General features: G+C 35.3%; 1 protein-coding gene and 1 long non-coding RNA gene across 7 annotated transcripts; one reads left to right on the top strand and one right to left on the bottom strand.

Moving 5' to 3' along the window:
• Positions 1-16,886: 16,886 nt before the first annotated feature.
• Positions 16,887-17,803, bottom strand: LOC113302773. The gene is made up of 2 exons (XR_003337087.1): positions 17,460-17,803; positions 16,887-17,382 (listed from the first exon to the last, which is right to left on the bottom strand). It is a non-coding gene; the product is annotated as an uncharacterized LOC113302773 (long non-coding RNA).
• An 870-nt stretch (positions 17,804-18,673) lies between these two features.
• Positions 18,674-22,500, top strand: LOC113302772 (ribulose-1,5 bisphosphate carboxylase/oxygenase large subunit N-methyltransferase, chloroplastic-like). Of its 6 annotated transcripts, none has more exons than XM_026551720.1 (13): positions 18,674-19,304; positions 19,433-19,508; positions 19,679-19,884; positions 19,971-20,057; positions 20,177-20,269; positions 20,522-20,676; positions 20,791-20,875; positions 20,966-21,052; positions 21,149-21,259; positions 21,543-21,644; positions 21,726-21,896; positions 21,969-22,065; positions 22,268-22,500. In XM_026551720.1, the coding sequence occupies exons 1-11, from the start codon at positions 18,939-18,941 to the stop codon at positions 21,891-21,893; spliced, it is 1,536 nt and encodes a 511-aa protein (XP_026407505.1). In that variant the 5' UTR covers positions 18,674-18,938; the 3' UTR covers positions 21,894-21,896; positions 21,969-22,065; positions 22,268-22,500. The 6 variants fall into 6 exon arrangements, with proteins under 6 accessions (XP_026407505.1, XP_026407504.1, XP_026407500.1 ...); XM_026551719.1 differs by having other exon boundaries at positions 21,149-21,268; XM_026551715.1 differs by having other exon boundaries at positions 20,791-21,052; positions 21,149-21,268; positions 22,324-22,500.
• The last annotated feature ends 201 nt before the right edge of the window (positions 22,501-22,701 follow it).

Raw genomic sequence — 22,701 nt, 5'->3', positions numbered from 1 at the left:
AGATATGGCTATTAAGCACAAATTCAAAAGAGCTCTCCATATTTGACGCCATTCCCTGAAAAAACAACATGAGCGACCTTTAATCTAATCACAAGAGAAGGATTTTATTGGACATTAACAAACTTATTCGCCAGTTACGAACAAAGTAGATTTATATCCCAATATTTTCCTCTCTTCTGGCTAGTTACGAACAAAAAGTTGAAAATAGTGATCTAAATGTTAGAGGCACTAAGATCAAAACTGTCATTCATGAACCATTGTACCAATTGTACCAGTATAAGATTATAGTATATGTTCAAAAACTTATTTTTTAAAATATGTTTAGCATTACTAGAACTCTCTCAAACACCTCTAAAACTTTATTGGTCACTCAAACACTTATGTGTGTGCATCATGATTAATTATTAGGTGATTAAATGAACATCAAATTGCTTTAGTTCTTTGGCATACTTTCCAAATTGAACAATCATTATACACGGTTCCAAAACCGGTTCCTAGTGTATATTATTCTATTATATTTTCAAAACCTAAAGTGTTAGCTTGATTCTCAAGATATCTTAGCTTGAATTCTATCAACCCCTGGTCTTTGAAAATCTATAAATGGAGATACTCTTTCAACTGGGAATATCAATCCCCGACACTTTGTGTCCTAGTTGTTTCTTAAGATGTATTTTATACACCTAAGTCTCATCTGAGAAATATAATTAGGTACAACTAAGAGACTTTTCTTTGGGGATTCGTGAATCCAGGTCCAACTATCTTTACCTTGATAGTTCGTGTATCCTGGTATCGAGGTTTTCGTAAGGAAATAAATTGCGTAGAGCCTTGCCAGGTTCAAGAGATATAAGGAGCGCAACTCTAACCGAATCGCTTCGAGGGTGGATTCGGTCTCAACTACATTCTAGTATGAAGTCTGATAATAGGCTAGTGTATGTAGCAGCTTAATACAGTTTGGTGTTCAAATATGGACGAGGTCCCGAGGTTTTTCTGTTATTGTGGTTTCCTCGTTAACGAAACTTCTGGTGTCTTGTGTTTTTCATTTTCCGCATTGTATTGTTTATCTTTATAATTGGATTTACACAGGTTTATACGTATTCAATCTTAGGAGATACGCCCGCTTAATTGTAATCGACTACGACACCAATTTCTTGTAAAATTCGTATATTGAAAGATAGATAACAAGTTTAATTACTTGGCAGAATTCCGATTGAATTATTTGGATTCGACTAGATTAATCTCGGATATTGATTTTTGAGATCGTCCAAGAATACTCTGCTTAATAATCAGGTTCACGGACTCTGTGTCTGTATACATAATGATTGAGTTAAGGTTAGAGATATAAACTGAAAAATCGGGGGTCTAACAACACCAACCAATATTTCTCTTAGCAATCTGTATGGACTAACTCCAATATACTTTGCTAGAGAATAAACTATATAGTCAGACTCAATTTAGATTAAAGTATATCGAGGAGTTAATATCTCTGTCTTGTTTTGATTTATTCGAGCTAACAGAAATAAGCGATTCCTTAATCAAACACAAGGAATAACTTGGATGGTACCAAAGACCAATATCCAAGGATCAATCAATATCAATCAACAAGGTCGGATTTCTAATTGATTGATTCAAACGCACAACCTTTATTATTTCAATTATATAACCAAATATAATGTGGAAATATAAATAACACAGACACCAGAAATTTTGTTAACGAGGAAACCGCAAATGCAAAAAAAAACCGGGACCTGGTCCAGATTGAGCACACACTATATTAAGCCGCTACAGACACTAGCCTACTCCAAGATAACTTCGGACTGGACTGTAGTTGAACCCCAATCAGTCTCCCACTGATCCAAGGTACAATTGTACTCCCTACGCCTCTGATCCCAGCAGGATACTGCGCACTCGATTCCCTTAGATGATTTCACCCACAACTAAGAGTTGTTTCAACCCAAAGTCGAAGACTTGATAATAAACAAATCTGTCTCACACAGACAAGTCTATCAAAGGATCAATCTGTCTCCCACAGATAAACCCTAAAAGGTTTTTTTTTCGTTTTTTGATAATAATCAAAGTGAACAGGAACCAATTGATAATCCGGTCTTATATTCCCGAAGAACGGCCTAGAGTTATCAATCACCTCACAACAATCTTAATCGTATGGTAGCGAAACAAGATTTTGCGGAATCAAAAACAATGAGACGAAGATGTTTGTGATTACTTTTTATATCTTGCCTATTGGAGATATCAATCTCAAGCCAATCAATATGATTGTACTCGTACGATAGACGATGCAAGATCATATCACACAACTACGATAAAAGTAGTATCTGTCTGGCTTCACAATCCGAATGAAGTCTTTAAGTCGTTAACCTGGTTTTAGAAGAAGAAAACCAAAGTTTAAAGGAGAACCGACTCTAGTATGCAAACTAGTATCACAGGTGAGGTGTGGGGATTAGTTTTGCACAGATACTAGAGTTCCATTTATACAGTGTTTCAAATCAGGGTTTGCAATTAAGTTACCTTGGTAACAAAGCAATCAATATCCACTGTTAGATGAAAACCTGATTTAGATTCAAGCTAATATTTCTCAACCGTTAGATCGAAAACTTAGCTTGTTACACACACTTGACAATGCACGCTTCTAGGTTTGTTAACCGTACCCAAACGTATGCACTTGTTGGTTAAACAATAGTTAACCAAAAGGTTAGCCATATGAGCATTCCATATCAACCACGTTCTTCTTCACCATAACTAGTTAAAATGATTTCAAATGAACTAGTTAGAGAGTTATTCAATCGCAAGGAAATCTCATGTACTACACAAGACACAATTGAAGCAAAGATGATTTGATTCACTTGAATCGGTTCATGAACTTTTATAGCCATGGTTTGCAAACTGCATTCCTCAGTCTTTTTAAATTTAAGTTTAGAAATCATATTCATATATATAACCTTTTCAAGTTCGCAGACTAGGTTCGCGGACTTAAGTTACCAGGCAGAGTTTGTCAACTCGAGCAGAAATTCTCGGGTTTTAGAACTTCGGTAGTTCGCGGACTTGGCTCACGCAATTCTTCCGGTTCTCTTGATCAACAAAGTTCACAAAATTTGGTTCAAGGAATAGGACTTATACATAAATGTGTTTCCACAACAATGCTTATGTCCACCATTGGTTATCTAATCTAAACTCTCATTTCAATCATTGAAACATTCTTAGAGGACGTTATATAGTTGTTACACCATTTCTCGTCAAAGCAATTTTCAAGATGATTGAAACATATCATGACTTTTGTCACATGGTAAAGATAAACTTGGTTAAAGCGAAAAGGTTACCAACTCATATTTGAGATATAGATAAGCGAGGTATACTCGTCTCGAAATACCAAATGTGTATAATTAAAGTCTATATATATAGCATACGACTTCTTGTCTCAAAGAGTATGAGATAGAGTGGATAGACTTTTGAGTGATAGATAATCTCAAGTCTTCACATACCTTTTTTTCGAGAAGTTCCACCGGTTCCTTGAGTAGTTCTTCTAATTATATGATGAATCGCCATGAAGTCCTTGAGCTCAACTACACTTTCTATCCTAGTCCGAGACTTAGCTATAATAGACTAGAAATCAAGACTTATAGTTTTTATCACTAATATTGACAAACATGCTTGAGATAGAAACACATGCGAGTTCAACCGAGCAATGCTCTAACAATCTCCTCCTTTGTCAATTTTAATGACAAAACTATCAATACATATGGAATACAAAAAAGATAAGGAAACTTTAGTAGCTCCTATTCCACATGTCTAATCTTCAACATTTCTCGAAATCTTCGTCACTTCTAAATACTCCAATGATCCCAAAGGTTGTAAGTTTAGCATCACCGCTGTTGAAGATCCGTAGCTATAACAATGAGAAAACATAGTTCTAGATCATTGTTATATAGTGTCATAGTATTATTACACACGGTCAAAGTTCAATTGTATCATAACTTCAACAATAATACTGGTGATATGTATCACTCCCCCTTAGTCAATACTCCATCTAACATGGAAACCACTCCCCCTTTCACAATGATCCGAAAACCATATGTATTTGTAGTGTGAACTACATATTAATTATCCCCCTTTTGTCAATAAAATTGGCAAAGGTACAAGAACGGGATCATAATGAAATTTCCGAGAGAGACATTTCATGAAAAATAATAAAAAAATACATACCAACTAATTTAGATGCAATCATAAAGCCGAAGCTAAATTCATTCATCAAGGAGTTTAAAGATACAGTATAACCCCTCTAAAATTCCACAGCCGCACGCCCCTCAAGATATGACCATTAAGCACAAGTTCAAAAGAACTCTCCCCCATTTGATGTCATTCCCGAAGGAACAACAAGAGCAACCTTAATTTCGAAAAAAAAAAAGGATTTTTATTGGACACAAAAAAACATGAGAATGATTTCCTATATCCGAAAACCCAATCAAATTAATCACAAGTAAACCCATGATTAATTTAATCGGAATACACAATCAAATTAAACACAAACAGTGATCAATTCAATTGATTATGCTCAACATAAGAGAACTTAAGGAGACACGAAAATACTCAACTAGACTAATTACAAGAGAACCCATAATTAATATAATTGGAATACACAACCAAACTAATCACAAAAGTAATGAATTTAATTGTCATTTATTTTGCTCGACATAAGAAAACTTACGGAGCAATAACTAAATAACCAAACAAGATGATTAATTTAGTTCAATATGCTCGACATAACATATTTCACGGAACAACAACTAAGTTAGAAATAATCAACTTGGTTGTATAGTGCTCAACATAAGATACATTATGGAGCCTCACACTAATACATAAAATATGGATCAGGGATGATCAATACTGCGGAATACACAAGGATTCATTCTATTTTCCACCACTATTTGCATAATGATATTAATAGACACAATCCTTTAAAAACAAAAGATTTTAACCTATCTTCCATCAAATATTTGAAAATATAGGCTTAACTTTTGTATTTGTCAAAAGTACATTCATTCTTTTATCAATACGTGAATACCGATCTACGAAGGACTTTACTTTTGACAAAGTATGGGACAAACATAGTTCACGGACGTAAACACAAATATCCCATAGAAAATTGCAATATAACAAATCATAAAGATCAATACTGCAAAAACATCATCTTCCAAATAGTTTTTAGAATTTAAACCAATAGACCTAAAAAAGGAACAAGAAGATAAAAAATAATAGCTATGTGTAGTCACAATCATTGCTATTCAAAGAACTAGTTATTCTTCCAACTTAAACCAAAAAGAAGACTTACTAGGCATTGTAGATCTTTCTCAGAGCATCTACAGAAAATTCCTTCTTATTATTGAAAAAACCCATTGATTATGGGATCATTCAATTCCTCCAACTCTTTGGAAATAACTGTCAACTTAATAAGTTCTCTTTTCAGTTTACGTACAGTGTTCGTTGTTAGAGACAACATCCGTTTATAGTGAATTAGCTCTTCTAAAGACGAAGTGATTTGAGATTTTAAATCGTTTCTTTTGCTGATGAATTCTTTTACCGGGTTCCTGAAGTTAACATCACTTTGATAAAAGGACAAAAACCGGTTTGAGGAAGGACCTTTACCATTAATTGCAGCCTTCACTTTCTTCACCCTTGTGGAGTAAATTCATGTATACCGACGTACGTTAGCTACTTCAACTGCATCCCTGCTTGTGCTGCCTCTAGTTACATGAGCCATGAAACAATATTCCTTTGGGGAATAACACAACATTTACGAACGACTAAAACCCTAAACAACAATAATTTTGTAGTTTTAAAGATTCATTATTTATATAGTTTTAAACAAAACTTTTTAACCAAGAAAATACTACTTGAGCCAAAAAGATGCAAAACCCCATTTTCTCAAGTTAAAGATGAGGATACGAACGTCTATGGAGTTAGATAGAGACATTTGAGCCAAAATCTCCCCTTGTTTATCACATCGTGAATTTTCAAGGTTTGTTATGTGAGCATAAATCCTCCTCCTTTTGATTCTGGAAATACTCGTCTCATAGGACCTACGGCGATTATCCATTCGAAACAGCTTGTCCTTAAGAAAACAAGTATGAGCTAACAAAAGTTGAGTGGACTCAGGGCATCCCAGAGGAACAAGGGTTTTGTAAAACTCAAATTCTCCAATCCGTGAATATCCTTGAGCGACAAGTCTGGCTTTGTTTCTGACAGTTGTGCCTAATTTATCAGACTTATTCTTGAATACCCATTTAGAACCAATAATATTGATATTGGAAAGACATGGTACAAGATCCCACACGTCTTCTCTTTGAAATTGATTTAACTCTTCATGCATTGCATTCACCCAAAGGGGATCGCTCAGAGTTTCATCAGAATTTCCTGGTTCTACTTGTGAAAGATAACAACCAAACTTGCACATAATTTGAAGTTGTCCTTTTGTTTTGGCTGTAGAATATCTTTCACCTTCATAGTATATAATGACACACACCATGGAGAATCTCCTATCATATGTAATAAATAACTACATCTACTGTCAAGAAACCATTGAAAGGGAGATGTAGGACTTAAAGCAAAGGTACCCATACTATCAGTACTTTTCTGTTTAAAATTTCTTGATAGTTTTGTATGTCTTTTTAGAGTAACAAAAAGTTGTTTAGTTTTCTTACAAGGATCACTCGTAACATTCAGACTCTTTTGAAACAACATACAAACTTGTTGAAGGTGATTGGAAGAATCACAAGAACAATACAGGCCAAAACTTTGAAGTTTGTCTGAGTGTTTCCTAGTCATATCAGTTTTCACAACAACCGGTCGTTGATTACCATCTGATTTACGACTATTCTTTAAAGAGGAACAACTGGAGTTTCTCAGATTCACCAAGGGACTATTACCAGATATCAAATCCTTAAGAATTGCAATTTCTGCAACAAGATCAGAGTTGATCCGGATTTGTTCATCCAACCCCTTTTGAAGAGTAACCAGTTTTATCAGACCTTTTTCTGCGGTTGGTTTATAAACCTGGTGAAGCGTCAATTGAGACTTTATGGTCCATATAGTCAGATCGTTACAAACACAGACTTTTGAGGTGTTGAACATGTTTGCCTGCTCTGATACCAATTGAAAAAGCGGGGGTCTAACAACAACACCCAATATCTTGCTTAGCAATCTGTATGGACTAACTCCAATATACTTTGCTAGAGAATCAACTAGATAGTCAGACTCAATTTAGATTAAAGTATATCGAGGAGTTAATATCTCTCTCTTGTTTTGATTTACTCGAGCTAACAGAAATCAGCGAGTCCTTAATCAAACACAAAGAATAACTTGGATGGTACCAAAGACCAATATCCAAGGATTAATCAATATCAATCAACAACCAAGGGTCGGATTTCCAATTGATTGATTCAAACACACAACCTGTATTATTTCAATTATATAAACAAATATAATGCGGAAATAGAAATAACACAGACACCAGAAATTTTGTTAACGAGGAAACCGCAAATGCAGAAAAACCTCGGGACCTAGTCCAGATTGAACACACACTGTATTAAGCCGATACAGACACTAGCCTACTCCAAGCTAACTTCGGACTGGACTGGAGTTGAACCCCAATCAGTCTCCCGCTGATCCAAGGTACAGTTGTACTCCCTACGCCTCTGATCCCAACATGATACTGCGCACTTGATTCTCTTAGATGATCTCACCCACAACTAAGAGTTGCTACGACCCAAAGTCGAAGATTTTATAATAAACAAATATGTCTCACATAGACAAGTCTATCAAAGGATCAATCTGTCTCCCACAGATAAACCCTAAAAGATTTTGTTCCATCTTTTGATAATAATCAAAGTGAACAGGAACCAATTGATAATCCGGTCTTATTTTCCCGAAGAACAACCTAGAGTTATCAATCTCCTCACAACAATCTTAATCGTATGGTAGCGAAACAAGATGTTGCTGAATCACAAACAAAGAGACGAGATGTTTGTGATTACTTTTTATATCTTGCCTATCGGAGATATCAATCTCAAGATAATCCATCTGATTGTACTCGTATGATAGAAGATGCAAGATCAGATCACCCAACTACGATAAAAGTAATATCGGTCTGGCTTCACAATCCCAATGAAGTCGTTAACGTGGTTTTAGAAGAAGAAAACCAAAGGTTAAAGGAGAACCGACTCTAGTATGCAAACTAATATCACACGTGAGGTATGGGGATTAGTTTTGCATAGATACTAGAGTTCCCCTTATATAGTCTTTCAAATCAGGGTTTGTAATTAAGTTACCTTGGTAACAAAGCAATCAATATCCACCATTAGATGAAAACCTGATTTAGATTCAAGCTAATATTTCTCAACTGTTAGATCGAAAACTTAGCGTGTTACACACACTTGACAATGCATGCTTCTAGGCTTGTTAACCGTACCCAAACGTATGCAATTGTTGGTTCAACAATAGTTAACCAAAAGGTTATCCATATGAGCATTCCATATCAACCACATTCTTATTCACCATAACTATTTCAAATGAACTAGTTAGAGAGTTGTTCAATTGCAAGGAAATCTCATGTACTACACAAGACACAATTGAAGCAAAAATGATTTGATTCACTTGAATCGGTTCATGAAATTTATAGCCACGGTTTGCAAACTACATTCCTTAGTCTTTCTAAGCTTAAGTTCAGAAATCATCTTCAGATATATAACCTTCTCAAGTTCGCAGACTAGGTTCGCAGACTTAAGTTACCGGGCAGAGTTTACAAACTCCAGCATAAATTCTCGGGTATGAGAACTTCGCCGGTTCGCGGACTGCGTTCACGGACCGAGTTCGCGGCCTGGGTTCACGGACCGAGTTCGCGGACTTAGTTTCACGCAAATAGTTTGTCAAATCCAGCAGAAATTCTCGGGTTTGAGAACTGCGGCAGTTCGCGGACTTGGCTCACGCCATTCTTCCGGTTCTCTTGATCAACAAAGTTCGCAAACTTTGGTTTAAGGAATATAACTTATACATAAATGTGTTTCCACAACAATGCTTATGTCCACCATTGCTTATGTAATCTAAACTCTTATTTCAATTATTGAAACATTCTTAGAGGACGTTATACAGTTGTTACACCATTTCTCGTCAAAGCAATTTTCAAGGTGATTGAAACATATCATGACTTTCGTCATATGGTAAAGATAAACTTGGTTAAAACGAAAAGCTTACCAACTCATATTTCGAGATATTGATAGGCGAGGTATACTCGGCTCGAAATACCAAATGTGTATAATCCAAGTCTGTCTATATAGCATATGACTTCTTGTCTCAAAGAGTAGGAGATAGAGTAGATAGACTTTTGAGTGATAGATAAGTTCAAGTCTTCACATACCTTTTTGTCGAGAAGTTCCACCAGTTCCTTGAGTAGTTCTTCTACTTGTATGATGAATCGCCATGAAGTCCTTGAGATCAACTACACTTTCTATCCTAGTCCGTGACTTAGCTATAATAGACTAGAAATCAAGACTTATAGTTTAGATCACTAACATTGGCAAACATGCTTGAGATAGCAACGCATGCGAGTTCGACCGGGAAATGCTCTAACATATATGTATACATATTGTCAAGGATCACTCAGTTGGTCTACTTAAAATTATATTAAGTTGTACATACAAGTTGCCAAATAAAAAAATTCGGTGTGTACTTGGTACCCATGCGTTTTCACTATCATTATCCCCCTAATCGATATCTTGTTAAATCCCTAAACCCTAATCCTTGTCTTCATCTTCGATTTTCAGAAATTCATTTTAATTTCATTTGTTACCAATATGTCTTCCAACTCACAAATTCAATTGGCTAAAATCACTTAGCATCTTGAATCCACTTCTATAAATAACCAAAGAGCCAAGTTTCAAAGAAGGACAGTAAGCTCTTCAAAGTTGATTAATGAAGTTGTTGATGAATGGTCTAATAGTATTCTAAGGGGAAAAAATGTCATGATAAAATGGAAGTGAAGATTGTAAGAATTGGTATCAACAATTTTTGTAGAAGATAGAGGAACAAGGAGGTGAAACTGATGGGTTACAATATTTTTATGGTCAAACTAAACGGTAAGGAAGGGAAAGAAGATGCTATTGCGGCAGGACCTTGGATTATTAATGATACTTTATTCTCAATTCAGAAATACAACTCTGGTATTAATCCTAAAGAACATGAATTCCTAGTATAAGAGTTAACAATACACTTCAAAAGGCTCAAATTGGAGCACATGAACCTGGCAACTGTTGATGAAGCGATTGATTTTATTAGTCGGAAAATCTCGACATAACCCAAAAATTGTCGGCCAAAGCATAGAGATACCATTTGTGTAAGAGTTGAGACTGGCTTAAATTTTCCGATTATTAGAGGAGGCTGGTGGTATCTGTCCAAAATGGTTTGTGATAAATCATGTTGAAGAGAATGTTGAGTACTTTGACCACAAACTCTGGTTAGATAGATTAACTGTTAAAGAGTATGGAAACTCAAGACCATTAGATCGAAACAAACGAAGAATGTGACATGGATGTTGCTAAAGATGATGATGATGATACTAGACAAAACAAAAGAATGAGTTCTAAACTCAATGATGGACTTTCTAATAACCTGCATAACATTTATATCAAACCTCCTATGCATAGTTCTACTTTCAATGATTCTTCTGTTGATATGAACAAACTTAATATAATGGTAATGGACAATAATGATTCAGGAGCAACATTCACCATTCACGAGAACCAAGAAAAATCTGTGACTCAGGTAAACTACTTTTCCACGCTTTACTACAATTCTATTGGTTACAATATTTTTTTTTCTCTATTCATCTCTTCAGTAGTTAACCAATGTAGTTTGCTTACTGTAGTTTTCCATCTATTTGTATATGCTTTCTTTTGCAATTTAATATGTTTCTAAGTCTGTTTATATAAGTTGTATTTTCATAGTAACAAAACCATGAAGATCCCGTCATGGAACGGTCAAGGCTTTTGCTCAAAAGATACTAGGAACCATTTACATAATCTAAACTGTCTTCATAATCCGAATTTTATTTTTGTTTCTGAGACAAAAATCAATGATGATAACATAGTTAAGTTTACTAAGAGTCTGCAATTTCCTAACCATTGTCATGTTCCATCTGTGGGAGCGGTTGGTGGCTTAATTCTTCTGTGGAAGGATGGGTTCAAAGTGGACATTGTTCACACTAGCTCAAATATAATTCATGCCTTAGTTTTAAATGATCCCTCTAAGGGAGAATGGTTCTTATGTTGTATTTATGATACTCCATACAAGGATGAACAATAATCGCAATGGAGAGAGATTAAAAATCTTAGTGCTAGTGTTAAGGTTCCTTGGGTTGTTATAGGAGATTTGAACATAACCCTTTGTCTTGATGATAGACTAAACCAAACCTCTTCCTCTGTAAATGCTAGTATCTCTCAGCTTATTATAGATTCTGATCTTAGGATATAGATTTTAGTGGCAACCCCCTTTACCTGGACTAGTAATAGTCATGGTATAGGTAGTCTAAAATCTCGGCTAGATAGAGATTTAGTTAACAACCATTGGTTTCTATATTTTCCTAATTTTTTTTTCTTAATCACTTAATTCAAAATGGATCAGACCACACTCCCATTATGTTAATCCTATATAACAATAATATCTAAAAACTAAAGAACGGGAAATCCTTTGAAACTTGGTTGCACAATGATTCTTGTATTAATGAAATAAAGAATGCTTGGTGTACTAATGTGGTTGGCTGTGCAGCTTTTGTGTTTACTAATAAACTTTGAAATACGAGAAAATACTTTCAGTCATATCCAGATAATTATTACAAGTCTTAAATATTTTCTTTTCGAGCTACAGAAACGGACATGAATGGTAACAACATTGAATTTTTTTTTTACAAATTGAGGCTGAAGTAAGTAATGGGGTGACATAGAATCCAATTTTTGAAGGCAGGATGGCAGGGATTATTAGTGATACGGATAAAAGCACAAGCTACTTTCACACCAGAGCCAAAGGAGAAAGTCTAGGAACAAAATTAATAGTCTTTTTTACACCAAATGGTATTTGGTATAATGATAGAACCTCAGTTGAAGATTTGTTGACTAATCATTTCCAAAATATCAGTACTTCTGCAGAGACTTGATAATACTTTTTTATGCAACATATTCCAAAGTGTATTTCGGATAAGGATGATGAGAGATTAATTGAGATTCTAGATGAGGCTGAAATTTATGATACAGTTATGTCCATGGAATCTTGGACTTCTCCTGGGCAGGATGGATATCCACCCGGTTTCTATAAAACTCAGTGGAAGATAATCAAGCAAGATATTATTCTTATAGTTCAACAATTATTCTCTTCAGGCTTTCTTCTTGATGAGTTAAATATAACAAGATTTTATTTGATACCTAAAACTCAAACTCTACATGAACCGGAGGATTTCATGCCAATTGCATTATGTAATACTTCGTACAAAATTATTTCAAAGATTATTGCTAGAAGAATGAAGTTATACATTGAGAAGATAATATCTCTCATGCAGGAAAATTATGTTTCAGGTCAGCTTATTTCTTAGAATATTTCTCTTGTTCAATAAATGGTGTACAATATGAAAAGAAATCTGGTAAAGGTGGTTCACTCGCTCTAAATATGGATATGTCAAAAGCCTTTGATAGGCTTGAGTGGTCCTTTCTTATCGATGTGCTTAAAAAGACTGGGTTTTGCGATAAATGGTGTAATCTCATTCACCAATGTATCAGTACTACCCAGGTTGAAGTACTTCTTAATGGTTTTTCGTGTAAGTCTTTTCATCCTACAAGAGGTATTCGAGAAGGGGACCGAATATCTTACCTTTTTATCATTGCAATGGATACTTTTTCAAGGAAGCTTGCCTTTTGTGATCAGAAAAACCTAATTACCCGAGTTAAAATAGCTAGGAGAGTTCCTAAGATAAATTATTTATTATTTGTATATGATTGCCTACTATTTTGTAAGGCTAATCTTTCCAAACCAAGTATTTGTTACAAGTTATTGTTGATTCATCAAGTGTTCAGGTCAGGTTATAAACTTTCACAACATCAGTTTTCTTCAACTATAATATGGATCCTGATGCTTGTCTAGATTTGGATGGCATTTTGCAAGTCCCCATTATGGATAAGAAAGAAAGGTATTCAGGCCTTCCTTTATTTATTGATAGAAATAAGAAGGTTCCCTTTTCAAATCTTATAGATAAAATGGAGGTTAAGTTGGCGAAATGGGGGTGCTATTCCAGTTCACCATATGTATTTTTTTTAAATTACCGGATACCACTATCAAGTCCATGAATTCAGTTCAAGCTAAATTCTAGGAAAGAAAGCTTCTAACAAGGGTGCTATTGTTTCTTGGAGTTCTCTGTGCAAAGATAAGGAATATGGGTGACTTGGTTACTGAGATTTATAGTGTTTTAATAGGGCCATGTTAGCTAAATATGCTTGGAGGTTAAGTACGTGACCAAATGATACTTGGTCTAAGTCACTGAGTGCTAAATACTTTTCCAGACGGTGTTATACGGTAAAAGAAGATTCGTCATATTCCTAGGAAAACACTAGTGATGTGATGCCTTTTATCAAACCACATCACTGGGAAAGCTTTTGGTGTGTAGGCTATGATACCAGAATTAAAATTTGGGTTCACAAGTGAATACCCAATTTAGATCTTCATCTTATATTCCAAAAATCTATATTGTGAACCCCTCAAGTTATTTATTTGTTTATCAACTGTTTAACTCTAATAATAGTGCTTGGAATCACAATCTCTTGCATGATTTGTTATCTTCAGAAGTGGTCAGTTTAATTTTGTCTATAACTATACATCAATATCAGAAGGATGTTTTGATATGGAAGCTTGAAAAGAATGGGTGCTTCTCCGTTAAATCTGCTTATAAGAAGTGTTATGAAGACAAAGATGGAGGAAACAATACTGATCCAGAGATGGAGAAAATCTGGAATCTTGTATGGAGTTTAGCTGTTATTCCTAGAGTAAAACACTTCATTTGGAAAAATTATAGAAATATTTTACCAACAAGAGAAAGACTTGCCAGACGAAACAAAAACGTAGATGTTAGCGGTCGGTTTTGTAAAAATGCAGTTGAGAGTGATTCTCATGTAATCTTGTAATGTAGTTACGGTATGGAAGTTTGGTTCGCGATGTTTGGTTTACACTCTGATAGTCATCAGACTACTCACCAGTTTTCACAAACAATTTCACTTAGTTAAGGGAGGGTCTTCTCTCTACAAAACAAGTAGGAAATACTGCTATAACTGTTTGGGTAATATGGACTAAGAGATGCGGTAAAATGTTTTAGAAATCGACTCCAAATCCCAACTAGTTGGGTTATAGAATCAAAATTATTTTTTATGAATAATCTGTAGCCAAATCAAAACCAGTAGTAAGGATGGTTTCTGCACTGAAAAGAAGAATGAATGTTAAATAGTGTCCTCCAGTTAAAGGAATCTTAACCATTAACTCTGATGGTTCTTATTCTGAGTTAACTAATCAGACTGGCATTAGACTAATCATACGAAATTTTGCAGGTACTCGCAGGGAGCAAAATATGTTCACATCAGTGGAACGTTGAGTCTAGAATATGTTAAAGGCTTAGCAGTTTTGGAGGCAGTGATGTGAGCTTAAAATTGGAAGCTAGATGCAATAAACTTCAAAACATATTCTAAAGCTATTATGGAGGCAATCAACAAAGGCAAATTTAACATTAACTTGCAGATTCACAACTTTATTAGGGACGCTATTTCTATTTTTCAGCAAAGTAGGAATTGGAAAGGCAATGATTAAATACAACCCCACTTTCAAATAAATACAACCCTTCACAAACAAACTAATTATAAATCCAAATGAATACCCACCGCAAGCCATAACCACCACCAATCTTTTCCTCTTGCAAGTGTTTTTCTCTTTCCAATGTCCTTTTCTACCACGATTATTTTTTCATTTTTTCATTTGCGATTACAAAACAGATTTTGTGATTATACATTATCTTAAATTAGGTGTAAATCAATTTGGTCATCCGTTTTACGATGAAAGCATATCTCAAATACCAATGTATGAGTTTGAATTGAAAACTCTAGAAAACCTACACTAAAGTATGTGAATTAGCTTAACCTAAATATGATTATCTTACTGATATATCAAATCAAAAAGTTACGACCTTGCTTTTTTTTTATAATTGAATGAGTCTTATATTTTAATCATCTGATAATCCAGTTAAACCCAATGAAAACTGGAAGATCCAATCAATGGATTATACTTATGAGAACTGTATTATCTTTTAAAACAAATAAACATAAGAAGAAAGATAATGATAAATGTGGGTTTTGGTTACCCGCGTAAAGCAGGTTTAACATATTAGAAATTTTAAGGGAGGGTTGCACTTAACACAATCGTGGATTGCATTTCACTGCCATTGGAAATGCTATTATGTTCCAAAAGAAAGTAACAAGGTGGAGAATGTTCTTTTTAAGGTGGATAGAATGCAAAAACTTACTAAAGAATGGACTGATAATCCACCTAATTGTATTCTCAACTTCTTCTGACATACATGAAGAAACGATTTAATCTTAATGAAATTTATATTTGTATCAAGAGAAAAAAAAACAACGAAAAAACCTGTTCTTAGAATAGAACAAAAAAGAAGACTAAGTATCATAGTAGCCCCTCAAAACGGGTTTTACTCTTAACCAAACGGGAAAATTAGGCGCAGGCCCAAAAATAATATTCTCATTGTCAGGCCCATAATTAATTTTAGGTACCATGACACCCATAATTATTTCCGTGACACCCATAATTATATGAAATTATTAAAAATATTTGCATGACGGATTATGCATCCGCATGACGCGTTATGCATCAGGGGTATAATTGGAAATGCAACTTTGATATAATATATCTCAAAATCCGCACCTTGGAATTTTACAAATTTTATATCGTTGAAAATATTTTTAAGAGAGCTATGCAACGAGTACAAACAAGAATATCAAATTTTTGTTTTTCACGAAAAAATCGGAGGTGATCATCATTTTAGGCAAAATTTTCGAAAACTTGATACATAACCATTATGCAGCCACCAAAAAAGATGCATAACACATTCTGCAGACGCATAACGAATTATGCAACCATTTTCTCCACTGCATAACAAATTATGCATCTATAACAAGTTATGTAGCCATTGTATTAGTGCGTACATCAAAAATTGATGCATAATGCATAATGCATCTATTTTCTCGAAGCATAAAAGATTGTGCAACAATTTTCCCGATGCATTATGCATTAATTTTCGTGACTGCATAACATGTAATGCAGATATTATCGTAGGTGCATGACAAGTTATGCAGTCTTTGTTTTTGTTGGTTTTAATAGTGATAAAAAAGTTTCTGAATAACATGTTATGCAACCGTTTTCTGGACCGCATAACAAGTTATGCACCAAATTTTGTAGATGCATAATAGGTTATGCATCCATTTTCACGACTGCATAACATGTTACGCAGACATTTTCTCGACTGCATGACATGTTATGCAGTCATAACAGCATTATCATCATCTTTCCTGTTGCAATATCTCCCATACAAACCAAAATAGCATAAACACCCAATTTCAGTTCATTGTTGTTGAACTTCCGACAACAATCCGTACGAAACCAGCCAAAAATTATCTTTCCCTAACTCCCATACAAGACATCTCCATTAGCATGATACAATTGAGGATTAATGGTCGATATATGATGCAACAGGATTAATGGTCCATTAGAAAGTAAAAGAGTCGCAACAATGAATTCCAAATGTAAACTCACGTTATAAGAAGACAAAACTACACATTACATTCAAAAATAACATTATGTACTTTTGCAATGCCGCATCATTGAGTTTTAACAAGGAGCGATGTGGCATTCGTAAATATGATATGAAACTGAAGGATACCTCACTCCATTCACATGTTTTTGGTGTCGCAAAGGAATGATCTAGTGAATTTTTTTCGCAACTACACATTAAACGTTTCTAGAATTTCTCGTGGCGACGGAAATACTAGAGTGTAGTTGTACTGAATAAATGACATAATAACATCTACCGAAAAGATCAACTAGAAGGCCACAAGAATCAAAAATGCAAAACACCAATAATCAATCGAATCCAGACTTGTCAAAAATGAAAATCTCCATAATTACTAAAGTATATGTATAACCAAGTATCTTACTGGTTGATTGATTTCTTCCACCAGCTTTAAAAAGAGATCTACCACGTTCTGTAGGACATACATGTAAACAAAACTATGATCACCATAATATGAATGAGGTACCCAATTAAACAAATTAGTTTCAACTTATTTGCCAAAACTGACACCAACCTCTGGATATAACACTCATGACAAGACATTTATCGAGTAATCTTTCAGAGTTATCCCTTTTTTCATCTGCACCATGGTAAAGCAAGAAAAAAATGATGATTGAATAGAATTTCAAGATATGAATATCATTAGAAGAGACGTATACTAGAGATACTGTTTGTTCCTATGAGCTAATCTTTTGGAGTTGATAGTCTCTTCAAGGTTTTTGTGAAGGTTTGTGAATAATTGTTCAAGTAGCTCCCGCTCCGCGGACTGATAGATCTGAGTAGATGGCACAAATAATAATAATTTAGCTACTTGGTTCAATTCCTTGACCTTCTGATTAACCTCGGCTCGAGCTTCATATACTAAATTAAAATTTGAAGAAGAATAAGAAGAATTAGTAATTTGTTCAGATGTAGTGGGAAAAGAAAAGGAAAATTCAGACTTAAGAAAAATTTTAGCATCTAAAACCAAACCAATTTCAGTTCAAATGAACCCCCAATTGTTGTTGTCAATCACTGCAATTATCTCCATTGCTTCCCTATCAGTTCTCCTTATTGCGGGGAGTAGCAATACCTTCCTTCCCCGAGTCTTCTCGCTGAAATCAACGGAAGCAGTCAGCTCCATCATCAAATCAAGGATAACCAATTAAGCAAGCACCCATTTCAACAATCGAGAGCATCCTCCAAATCAAGTACAAAAACCTCACAATACAAATTTAACATAAACCCATGTGAACAAACTTATCAATCGAGTCTTCTTTCTTTCAAGAACAACTCCAGTTGAGATATAAACACCACCAATCACTTCCTTCTCTTCACTGTTATAAATCAAATCCGAGATACACCCATCAGTCCTTAAATTGAGTTCTAATTCACTTCCAACCCTTTCTTAATACTTCAAAATCTTTAATAACGATTGAATCTTCAGATTCAACTTTGATAAAAAAAATTATCGATTCTTCTTCGTCGATTTACTGGAGATCAAAGATTGATATGGTGATCAAGTTGTCTATATCAAGAGAAGAACATAGATACGAGATCTGAGATGAATCAGGGTGATTTTAGTAGGTTGGAAGGAAGAAAAACGAAAATAAAATTTCTCAAAATTATGGGTCTGTGCATAATTCTATCATCGAGAATGGGTGTGCGTCTGAAGATTTGTGGACGTGGGTTTCACAGTGGGAAAAATCCGAAAAATGGGTTTGTTTGTAGTTTTCACTAACCGGTTCTCATCGTGACCAGTAACCGGGTCCATCAGCCCGATCCAATTAAAAATCCGACATTGGCCTGTAACTCAACTACTCAAGAAGATTGCTTGAGTGAGGTGAGAGAACCATCATTTTCCCTCTCTCTCCCACCCTCTCCAGGGTAAAGTCCAAGACATTCCCTCTACTGTACAAACTATCTCCAACAATAATCCTAACAACCACTCACTCCCCCAGAAAATCCCCCTCACTCTAAAACTCACTGAATTAGGGTTTTTCATCCATAACCCATGATGGATATTACTTGTTATCATCAAATTAGGTGTACATCATCCCCAATTCGTTTCATTTCTCCTCCTCATCCATATAGGGTTTCATCAAAATCAATCTATATAAACAATCAAAGGAAAAGGAGAAATCTTTGTTTAGTTGCTTCTTCTTCTGATACTTTGATTGCTGGATCACATAAAGAAGAAGACAATGGGAAAACTATTAAGAAATCATCAACATCAATTGATGAATATGAAGATTTGAAATCTTGGATGCATAGTAAAGGTTTACCCCCTTGTAAAATTGTTCTTGATGAAAAAGATTGCAAGTTTCATACTCAGAAACACAGGCCTATCCATTATGTTGCTGCTAGTGAAGATCTTGAGGTAAATTCTTGTTTGCAAAACTAACAAGTGGCCGTGGGTGGCTGCTGACTTTACAACAAGAATTGTTTTTATACTCCAGAAATGGTTGTGTGTTATTCTAATGTGGTTTGGCTTGTCTATGTTTGAAGAAAGGAGATATCGTGTTTTCGGTTCCGGATGAATTGGTTGTTACCCTTGAGAGAGTTCTTGGAAACGAAACAATTGGTAAAGTACTCCCTTTTAAGTGCCAATTGATGGAAAAGTTAGATTTTTGACGATTTATTAGCAATGTATAATGAATTTTGGATGTTTGTGAATTGAAAATTTAAAAGTTACTGTTTTATTAGATATCTTGCTTTTGATTGAATGAATGTCTGTTTGTTTGTTTCATGTAGCGGAATTATTGACAACGAACAAGCTGTCAGAATTGGCTTGCTTGGCATTGTATCTCATGTATGAGAAGAAGCAGAAAAAGAAATCTTTCTGGTATCCTTTCATCAGGGAGCTTGATCGCCAACGAGGGAGGGGTCAATTAGCTGCGGAATCTCCACTTCTATGGTCAGAAGATGAACTGGCTTACTTGACTGGGAGCCCTACAAAGGTATAATTAGTTGTTCTCATGATATTACATTGGTTACAAATGCTTAGGTTGAAAGTGGTGAGATTTTTATGGTGATAAAATTTCAGGCAGCAGTTCTTGAACGGGAAGAAGGGATTAAGAGAGAGTATAATGAGCTTGACACTGTCTGGTTTATGTCAGGATCACTATTTCAGGTCTTTTTGTAGCTTCCTCACAATAGTCACTTTGCTTTCAAATTTGCACTACTCCGTAGTGCTTGTTTCAATGTTATTGAATACCTTAAACCTGATGTGGCTTTAATTTAATTTTGCAGCAATACCCATATGATATACCTACCGAGGCCTTTCCATATGAGATTTTCAAGCAAGCTTTTGTTGCCGTTCAGTCTTGTGTAGTTCATTTGCAGGTAAAGTTTTGTGTTCTCGGCTGAGATATTCAAGATCTTCATAGCTTCAGTGCAAAGTATTATATTGGTTTAAGTCGTGTTGTTACCTCTTACATCCAGCCATCCTACATAATTCATTTATCTGAACTATTTTAAAACAACCATGACAACACCCAAGGGACGTTTATTCAAGTTTTTTACATGATGAGTTTGTTTTAGTGGAATGAATAGCGAAGGTTCGTGAACTAAGAATTTAACTTTCTAATGGAGCAGAAAGTTAGTTTGGCACGAAGATTTGCTTTAGTTCCTCTAGGGCCACCACTGTTGGCTTACAAAAGCAATTGCAAGGCCATGCTTACTGCTGTGGAAGGTGCTGTTCAGCTCATGGTTGACCGCCCATATAAGGCTGGGGAGCCAATTTTTATCTGGTATACTATCTCCCTTCACATGATTGCTTAGTTCTGTCTTTATTATGGTCAGTTCTGTTATTAGTGGTTATTCTACGGTGTTATTCTGATATTTGAAGCTGGTTTGTCCTGTAGGTGTGGACCACAGCCTAATTCAAAGCTTTTAATAAACTATGGTTTTGTTGATGAAGATAACCCCTACGACCGCATTTTGGTTGAGGTGAAAACTGACTGTAGTTTTGTCGTTAGCCTTCTTTTTGTACATTTAGAGTTTGTAGGTCTTGGTTCTTACAAGCTTTTTTTGAACCAGGCATCCCTTAGCACTGAGGATCCTCAATACCACGATAAGAGAATGGTTGCGCAGCGAAATGGAAAACTGGCCATACAAGTCTTTCAGGTGTGGGATTTAACCATTACCCTTTTCTGTTTCTTCGTTAAGCAAATCCATGCACGCTTGAACTTATTTTTGAGACTATTTCCTAACCTGTCACAGGTCTCTGCTGGCAAAGAAAAAGAAGCAGTTTACGATATGCTTCCTTACCTTCGACTAGGCTATGTTTCAGATCCGTCCGAGATGGAGTCCGTGATTTCTTCTCAAGGCCCTGTATGTCCAGTAAGTTAACTATGATTCTATCAGACTGTTGTTTGTTAAACTTTCTTATGTAGCCCAACTTCCCCGAATAATAACCTACAATAGCATTCTGTAAGAATGTTGGGGTCGTAATTGCAAATCAACTTACATTCTAGAAGCAACCCTATTCGCTCGTCCCCACTATTCAACATTAATACGGTTGTAAGCTACACAATTTTTCTGAATAAGGTTTCTTTCTTGTGGATGCTCACTAGAATCCGGTGATTTATTTTAACCAGAAGAATTATTTTGACAGATGAGCCCATGTATGGAACGTGCAGTTCTGGATCAACTTTCTCACTATTTTACAGCTCGTTTAGCTGGCTATCCCACTACCTTAAGTGAAGATGAAGCCTTGGTAATGACCCTGTTGAGTTTTCTGATGTTAGCGTGTTATTCCTTTGTCGAACCTTCACTGATATCTATTTGTATTTATCAGTTGACAGATTCCAGCTTGGACCCTAAGAAACGAGTTGCTACCCAGCTTGTCAAACTTGAAAAGAAGATGCTAACTGCCTGCCTTCATGCTACAGTTGAACTGATAAAGCAGCTACCCGATGATACTATATCTCCCTGCCCTGCTCCATACGCCCCTCAACTAAAATAAAGGGTACTCTCTCTCCCTTAGGTAATTTATTTCTGTCTGTCTCTCCCTCTCTCATCCTTTATAATTGGATTTCAGAAATGTCAGAAGATCAAGCTCCTAATTGTGAATAATCCTGTAAACAAAGAGCAGGCTTTTGTAACTTTGTGGCGATTTGAAAGTGGGCATGAACTAGGTAAAGCTTACACCTTAGAAATTCATAACAAAGCAGAAAAAAAGTTGATTCTGATTTTTGCCACAAATGACCAGAAGAAAGTGAAATGAAAAAGAAAGAGCTTTCTCTATTTTTATTGATAGGATTTTTTTTTCCTATTTAGCTTTGTTTTATGCGGTAGACATTCACACTTAGATGCAAGCTGATCTCACTTCTCTTACAGGACTTTTCTTTTTAACATTGCCAAATGCTTCAAATGGTTTTCTGCCAAATTAATAGGGTCAACAAGCAGATCGTCTGACTTCATTTTGTGAAGGGGGAAGTCATGGAACTTTGGGCTGGAACTTCGAAAACATTATATTCAGATGATTTTGTCAATTTGCTATGGCTGTTAATCCTTCACCTTTCAATCTATACACAAATTGATTTGTATTATAAATTAAGTTTTTTCTCTCATGCTCGAGCAAGGTAGTTTAGTAACACTTACATGACTGACATCTGACATCGTAAGTGCAGTATCTTTTCCCTGAAACCGACCAGGTTGGTGATTATGATTGCCTTGTAACAAAGGCGATTTGGCTAATGTGCTGTAATCTTTTTTGGTCGTGAACCATGTAAGAGGTACGTGAGAAAAAGATTATTTAGTCAAGGAAAAGA

Source organism: Papaver somniferum, chromosome 8, assembly GCF_003573695.1.
Source record: "Papaver somniferum cultivar HN1 chromosome 8, ASM357369v1, whole genome shotgun sequence".
NCBI classification, from domain to species: domain Eukaryota; kingdom Viridiplantae; phylum Streptophyta; class Magnoliopsida; order Ranunculales; family Papaveraceae; genus Papaver; species Papaver somniferum.
The sequence above is the reverse complement of the archived record's forward strand: the minus strand, read 5'-3'. Positions and strand labels throughout refer to the sequence as shown.

Bases quoted from the DNA above. Each gene is read 5' to 3' on its own strand.
- LOC113302772 (XM_026551715.1), top strand. From the start codon at position 18,939: ATGATGGATATTACTTGTTATCATCAAATTAGGTGTACATCATCCCCA. The intron at 19,885-19,970 runs GTATAATTAGTT...ATAAAATTTCAG, and splicing joins TGACTGGGAGCCCTACAAAG to GCAGCAGTTCTTGAACGGGA. The intron at 20,270-20,521 runs GTAAAGTTTTGT...CTAATGGAGCAG, and splicing joins CTTGTGTAGTTCATTTGCAG to AAAGTTAGTTTGGCACGAAG.